This window comes from Vigna unguiculata, chromosome 3 (genome assembly GCF_037176805.1).
Source record: "Vigna unguiculata cultivar grain cowpea cultivar isolate G323 ecotype 2 chromosome 3, ASM3717680v1, whole genome shotgun sequence".
NCBI lineage: Eukaryota > Viridiplantae > Streptophyta > Magnoliopsida > Fabales > Fabaceae > Vigna > Vigna unguiculata.
The window spans coordinates 17,375,731-17,383,758 of record NC_140794.1 but is presented as its reverse complement, the minus strand read 5'-3'; the positions used below and the strand labels follow the sequence as shown (position 1 = coordinate 17,383,758).

The 8,028-nt window shown below is 28.0% G+C and overlaps 1 protein-coding gene across 1 annotated transcript; it reads right to left on the bottom strand.

Annotated features, from left to right (window-relative positions):
- Nucleotides 1-750: 750 nt before the first annotated feature.
- Nucleotides 751-3,518, bottom strand: LOC114176979 (oxoglutarate-dependent flavonoid 7-O-demethylase 1-like). The gene is made up of 4 exons (XM_028062184.2): nucleotides 3,241-3,518; nucleotides 2,923-3,167; nucleotides 2,526-2,850; nucleotides 751-1,060 (listed from the first exon to the last, which is right to left on the bottom strand). Exons 1-4 carry the CDS (start codon nucleotides 3,487-3,489, stop codon nucleotides 812-814), a joined length of 1,068 nt encoding a protein of 355 aa, XP_027917985.1. The 5' UTR covers nucleotides 3,490-3,518; the 3' UTR covers nucleotides 751-811.
- Between the last annotated feature and the right edge of the window lie 4,510 nt (nucleotides 3,519-8,028).

Here is an 8,028-nt window from a genome sequence, read left to right as displayed (position 1 = left end):
ACATAATAAGTGACATTGTTTGAAGAAAGTGCATTGCAAGTTGCCCCTCTGCAAAAATAGGAAAACTTGAACATTGTGAGGGTTTGGGTTTGCATGAGATGGATTTCTTAACCATCCAAGATAGTGATCGAAGCTTCATTTACTACATTATTGATTGAAGTTCATTGGTTGCATATGGTTTAAGAGTTTTTGGTGGAGGGGTAGGATTTTTGTTAAGGTGCGTCAAGTCACGGTGAACTACTTTCGATTATGTGGTGAGCTGCATTTTGAATATGTGTTGAATTATATATTATTTGATTTTTGATCTCATTCTCCATTTGGAATTAGGTGGTGCTATGATCGAAGGTGACCCTTTGAATGTTTGGGTGAAGTAGATACTTGGAATGGAGGTCAAAGTTGTCAGTTTTATTTTTGGATATGTATATATTCATTATTTAGTGATTAATTTTAGCTTTACGTGACTAATTTTTTGTTGATGAGTGTCATATTTACATTTATTTATATAGTATAATTTGATCTTATTTCTAATTAATGTAGAATCTTTTATACTTTTAGAAGGATTATACTACAAATCACTAATATTACTGAAAAAAGTAATTAACATGATTAATTTCATAGTATGTGTTGCAGTGAGTGATTCCAACTGTATTTATTTTATGAGGCTATATATGAACGAATAAGTACTTTTAGTTTTGCATTATCTACCTAGACTCAAACTTAAGAAAAAAGGATGCATCCCACACATGCATATAAAGGTGCAGCATTTGAGTTTATTATGATGGATAAAGTATTTACAAGAAGATAGGTAATATTAAGTTTTAAGCCTCATTTTGTCCAAGTGGGACTTCCCATTAAGATTGCGAGAGAAAAAGTCTTTGATGTAATCTTCCATGAGCATGGTTTTGAACAAGGGAGGGTTTTCAGAATTTAACAAGCTTTTGACAGGTCCAATCTCTGCCCCAGATTTAGGGTTGAAGAACATGGCGATGGAGATTCTCTCCTTCTCTTTGTTCACTGCAGCCCTGTGTTCTATGCTGGTGTAGGCCCCATTGCTTAGAATCTGAGACATCACGCAAAACTTTAGTTTTTTTGGATATGGAGATTCTATCATTTGCATTCATTTCACTATTTTTCTCATCCTTTTTCAAATCAACCATTTTAAAAAAGACATTTTTTCCACTCTACACTTTTCTTATAGTTTAAACTTCTGAACTCTTCACTTTCTTTCTCCTCAAGTAAGTGCTTTTGGGTTTCCAATTGCAATTCAAGAATACGCGTTATGATAAGTAAACTTTATTATCCTTGACAGTTCATTTAGAGTAATCAAACCAGGTCAATATCATGCATATTGCACATTCAAGTAATATATGTCACCACTAACCTATCTAACTAATATATTCATTCAATCAAGTTCTTCATTCTTCATCTTCATCTTCATCTCCTTAATTCTAGGACCATTTACCTCTATTAGGACATTAAGCTGAGAAAATTAACGTTGTTTTATTCTGTGCAGTTTCAGAAAGAAAGGGATGCTAATAAGAATATAAAATGTCAATATATATATATATATATATATATATATATATATATATATATATATATATATATATATAAAGTAAAATCATCAATCAACATAACATCATTATTTGTGTTCATGAGAATTTATGTTGATCTATTTTTCTTTTAATAATGGTCATGTGGTTTTATTTGATTGAACGCGAAATAAAACTAAGATCAAATATAAATATCAGTTTTCTATTATTTATTGAAAAGAATAAATAAAATTCAAGGTTTATTTGAACGTCACGTAAAAGCAGGGGAAATGTTTGTTGTATTTCACTTTGGCTTAATTTTTTATACATTACGTATTTTTGGTTAACATAAAATAGCAAATAATTTAATGTTAAGAAAAAGGTAATATAGTAAAATTTTGTTTAGTTAAGTTTATTTTTTGATTAATACCTATTTTATATTATCTATTCATCTACTAGTTCACTTCCGAATGAGGTATTATTCGCTTTTAAAATCTTATATCTCGAATTTTTTTTTCTGAAAAACATTTTTGTGGGTTATGCTATGACTGAAGAATAAGCAGAAATTTTTTTGATTTCTTTGTCTTATCTCTCTTTTACTTGTACCATTGCTACTTTTTCCCTTTTTTCCCTCTCTATTGTACTCCCAACTCAAATGGACATGAACCTAGCTATATAATAAACCTATTTATGAAACAAATTAAATAAAAAACCTTTTGAAAACATAATTAATTGCAAAGATCACACCATAACTGTTTCAAAATCTTTAAAATATCACACACCTCTCTATATTTCAAGTAAATACAAGTTATTCCTATTATTTTCATCCATAAAATTTTAAACCCTTTTCATTGATTTCCGTACGTAATCCTGACGTGATGATGTTGAGTTTTGTTTTATCCATCTAAAGAAAACCTAACACCAAGTTGAATAGCCCACGTGCATGATGATATAAGAAAAACATAGGAAAAAGCAAAGAAAAGCATGACAGACCTCCATGATGTCCCCAACGTTAACTACAAAAGCATCTGGTAGAAAGGTCACAGGAATCCAAACCCCACTTTTCTTTATCTCCAGACCCTCCACTCCATTCACCTGGTTAAGAATGGTTATGCCTGTCGCATCAGAGTGAGGGGTCAACCCTACAACCATCTCTGGTTTAGGGCATGGTGGATAGTATGACATCCTCATTGACTGCATCCCATCATCAAAAAACTCTTCCACTTCCTTCATCTCCATTCCTATGGCTTTTCCTAACAATCCAAGAAGTTCCATACCAAGCTTCCTCACTTCTCTGAAGTATAACTCCAAGCTTTCCCTTCACAAATACATATATATTCATCTGTTTATCTTCATTATGTTATCTCAACATAAAAACCGTAACTTTTACCTGAGTGATGCAGGGAGCTGAGGGAGAAGATATGGCTTTCTTCTTTCAACTGGGTTGATCAACATGTAGAATCTGTCTCCCCAGTCAAGCTTTTGATCTTTACATCGAATCACACTTCCGTAACCTTGAACATCACCTGCTCTGATTTGATATTTCTTCTTCTCTTCAATGGGAAGTTGGAAGAATTTCTCAATCTCATGTTTCAGCTTCTGCAGCAGTTCAGAGCTAACACCATGGTTCACCACCTGCATAAACAAACACTTAGTTACTGCCAATGGAAAAAAGTAAACAACTAATTGTGTACTACTAAGTAGAAACCTGAAAAAAACCCCAATCTTTGCATGCTGTGTAGAGCTTGTGAAGTTGAGCATCTCTGGAATTTTCATGCAGCAAGGTTTCAAAGTCGAAGACGGGAATCGTTGGGAAAGAGGGTTCATGTGATGGAATCGAAGGTTGTTGTGGGCGAATATACATTTCTGGTATTCCCATTTCTGGTTTGTTGGCGACTTCCATGACACCAAGAACAGAATGAGAGCTCCCAAAGTCAGTAACCTGTGTTGAAGCCATGATTGAAGGTGCGTGCCACACAAAGGTGTGATCGGTATTTATGCAGCAAGAAGTTCAGTTTGGACCCGTTCTTGGAGGTTAAAAATGTTATTATAATGCGCATAGGTCTTTGACTGTGACTAAATAATGCGTGCGGCCACGATGGCTATTATTTGATCATGTATAAGGTGTTGTGTAATACATCGTATTCATATTAGTATCGATTTGTATGATTTATGAACCAACAAGCAGGAAACAGTTAAATGGTGAAGGAGATATGCTGGTTGCAGGTCGGCAATGCTCTTTAACATTTATTTTCTATAAAAATAAATAAATTTTGTTCAATTCTATCAATTTTTATATTCAAGTTTATAGAAGCGAAGACTTTATTGAACATGAATAAGTTATCGAATCATATTGGCGTAAAAAGGAAGACATATAATTAGTAATGTCAACTATGCACACATGATAAGGTTAATAACTTTTCGTATCTTTTTCGGATAAATATTTACCTTATATTTATTCTCGTATTTATACGAGTATCCGATTCATAAATATCCACGGTAATTTTTGCTATTTAAGAACAAAATAATAAAATATTTAATAACATAATTTAATCATAAATTTAAATAAAATACGATACACAATATTCATAAATTTTAAATAAATTTAAATAATCCATTTAAATAGTTTAAATAACAATTTATAAAAAAATGAAGATTTTTTTAAAATCAATTAATAAGAAATAATTCATTCAAAATTGATGTGTTAATATTTTAATCATGTTATTTTAATTTAAATTATAGTATAACAAATACAGATACTATTATACTCGTACTCATATGTTAACATTATGAAATCTTTTTAAAATATCAATCTCCAATCCATTTGAAATTTTATCCATGATACCTATAATATAGGTTTTTTTACATTCCTAATCCTAATAGGATAATTATCTTATTTTATTTGTCCACCGTATGTATGTTTAATATGTTTTATTTGATAAATAGAATAATTAATAAAATTATAGTGAGATTTATAAGGATTTAATGTTAGAAAAGATATAAAGCCAGTAGAAAAGATACCCTTTTTTCAGTTTGAAAGAATCTAACGGCGATATTTTTTTTTCCCTACCATTCTTTATCAAGTACCTTATATTGATTTTGTTTTATAAATATCGTATAGAATATTCATATCTTCATCCTATAAATGCTTAAGGGTAGAGTAATAATTGGTTTTTGTTATTTCTTGTACTGATCTATGCTTCTCTTTGTGACGCCATTACATGGTGTTCTATGTGCAGAAAAAATTGTTAAAGAATATCACTCTTTTCACCAAACTTTTGTAAATTATCGTTTAAATTCTCTCCAATAATCACTTCTTATTAAGATCATTCATGCCTTTTTTTTTTCATTTTTTCATTTTTTTCAACGGAAACTATTGAAAACTCTGAAAAACGAGCCAAGAACAAAACTCTTGTCTTTTAGTTATTCATATGGACTTAGATATATTTTTTTTATTAGTGTTACAAGCTTGAGACTTACCTAGGCAGATTTTCTTCACTTGAAAATTATCTTTCCATCATCCTTCCAAATAACAACTAAAGATAATAATACTTAACATCTTATAATTATCCTTTTCCACTTCATTATGCATAGTTTACATCTCACTCTATGAAGAAGTCTTGGGAAACAAGTTTAGTATCTACATATTTGTCAACATAATTTATTATAAACTCAATTACCACCTTTGTAATCCACCTTGTTATATCATCTTTGACTACATCAATTTTACTACTTCTACGTGTAATAATCAGAGTGACTTCAAATTGAAAGACCATTATCGTGTTATAGATAACTTGAGAGACACTTGCATTACAATTATAAAATTTTCTCATGCGTCAATATTATTTCTAATATTTATACTTACATGTGAGCTTAGATATTCTATATTAGTCATGACTTGTAAGATGTACACATCAATTGTCCAACTAGTGTTACAGTCATTTGGTTAACAATAACAATCAATAGTAATGTTTATAAAACTGTTATATTAATTATTAAATCTCACATCATCGAAAAATCCGTTTCAAAAACGTAATCATATTATTCAATAAATAAATATTCAAATTAAATACATTGTATGTAAATCAAAGTTATTTAGAAGTAGCCTATATTGGACTGACCAATAGGAAACTCATTGCGGTGCCGTAATTTATTTATAATATAAATATATGTTTCGAAATTATTCATTTTAACGAAAAACACCCGCTTCAAAATTATTTTACCGTAAATTTAAATTTGAAAAAAAAACACTTTTAATTTTAATTTAAAAATTTATGCTAACAATATTTGTGGATAACAAAGAATTTTTATAAGTAAAATAAAACAGATACTCATTTAACAAGTATTGTGTATGTATGAAACAAAATAAAGTTAACTTTTTTTTTTGTATTCAATAGTGTATCTAAAGTTTTATAAATATCAAATCATAAACATTATTCAAGGTGAAGAAGGATAAGGTTCAATACTTTCTTTTGGTTTATTCATTATGTAAATTAAGTCTTTAGTCTCTGTGATACGGTATTGTATGACATTTGAATTCTGATTGGAGTATTCTATGTATTTACTTCTCAATAAAGTTTTTTTTATACAAATATGTTTGCCTCAAAAATATAAAGAAAATATAAATGCTATGTAACTTTGCGAGGATTCTACGCTAATTATATACATATATTATTGATTGAAAAATAATATTATATATGCGGTCCATAAAACCATCATTGGAAGGAAATGTTTAATGATAAAAATATTATATATATATATATATATATATATATATATATATATATATATATATAAAGAACTAAAGAAAAAAAATGGTATATTCATAATCAATTAAAAACGTTTGAAAAGCCTGGTCAATTAGACTTTGTTAGGGATTGTTTAATAATTTTAAAATTAGTTTATGATATTTTTTCATAAATGTTTTTATAAGAGGACTAAAGAGGATAACATATTATATATATATATATATATATATATATATATATATATATATATATATATATATATATATATATATATATATATATATATATATATATATATATATAAGCAAACACTTTATATTGGTATAAACTAATTCCAATTTGGATTAATTGTAAAATATTTTATTAATAATAAATAGATTTAATTAATAATAATTTTTTATAAATCTATTATTTACCATCATTTCTAGCTCATACAGGTACATACAGTTATTTTTCACTGTCAGTTAATTTCCTTTTAAGATTATGTATGGACCAGAAAATGTTTCTCTAAACTAATTACATAAATTTCTCTAAGTTATACAACATTGAAATTGTTAATTTACAAGAAATCTGTGCAAAAATATATAAAATTAAACATATTTCTTATTTTATAATACCCTTCCACACGAACTAAGAATTTACAACGACAATTATTCTAATAATCATGTTTGTAAATAGATATCACGATTTGTCATCATAAATAAACAAAATTTCTTTTATGAATGTTCTACAAAGAATTAAAATCATTTATAAAAGTTTCACTACTTTCTTCTGAATACAAATTTCGTTCTTTTTAAGTATATATACAGTTTGGTTGTCGTAATCAAAAGGTAAAGATTGGCCTATCATAGCCTTTGACCAATAAAGGAATTTATGATTAAATATACGATTTTCTCTTCGAGAGTGGAACATCAGATAACTAACCAAAGAGTTATGGTTATAAAAGTAGAATGCAAATAAATATTATATAGTTCTCTTAGCCCATATAATTCTCGTGGGGAATTAGACATACTCGTGATTCATGACTATACAATATTATAAGCTTGTCCAAAAACATAGTACACTAATTCTATAGAGTTTAAGTTTAAAAACATTATGGTATAAACACCGTTATTTATTCGAAATCACGTTATGTTTAGTAATCAAACCAATTATTCTTAAATTTAATATGTTTTACTTACATATTACTTTATGATTAAATAACAATATAATTTTTTACATTATCAATTCATTTCAATTACTTCTATTCTACGGATTTTGTGATGCATTACTCCTTTAGATTATTGTTTGGCGTTTTATTTATGGAAGTTTCGTATTCATTTTGTTTTTCTTACCCATTTTATGTTAAGTGTTTTGAATATTTTTCTCGAGTCACACTATGCTAAATTGGGTGAATCTCAAAGTTTGAAATAGGAGTGTAGATAGTAATTTTTTTTTTCAATTGCTTGTATTGTTCTATTTACAATGAATTTAGGGAATTTAGATTGATTTTTTTAATAAAGAATAAAGAAAGGCAGATCAGAAATTAGCATATATGTGAAATCATATTACATGTTATTATCATGCTACTAATTTTTAGGAACAGGAGATAAAAATAAACGATCCAAGAATTTAACATAGTATAGCATACAATGTGTATACCTACATTAGATAGTATTTTATTTTTGTGCTTTTCAAGCTTTACAGAGATTTGCTTATATAGAAAAATAGATAACAACATCTCACAATATTAAACAAGCGAGACTAAA

Bases quoted from the DNA above. Each gene is read 5' to 3' on its own strand.
- LOC114176979 (XM_028062184.2), bottom strand. From the start codon at position 3,489: ATGGCTTCAACACAGGTTACTGACTTTGGGAGCTCTCATTCTGTTCTT. The intron at 3,168-3,240 runs GTTTCTACTTAG...TTGTTTATGCAG, and splicing joins AAGATTGGGGTTTTTTTCAG to GTGGTGAACCATGGTGTTAG. The intron at 2,851-2,922 runs GTAAAAGTTACG...GTATTTGTGAAG, and splicing joins CAGCTCCCTGCATCACTCAG to GGAAAGCTTGGAGTTATACT.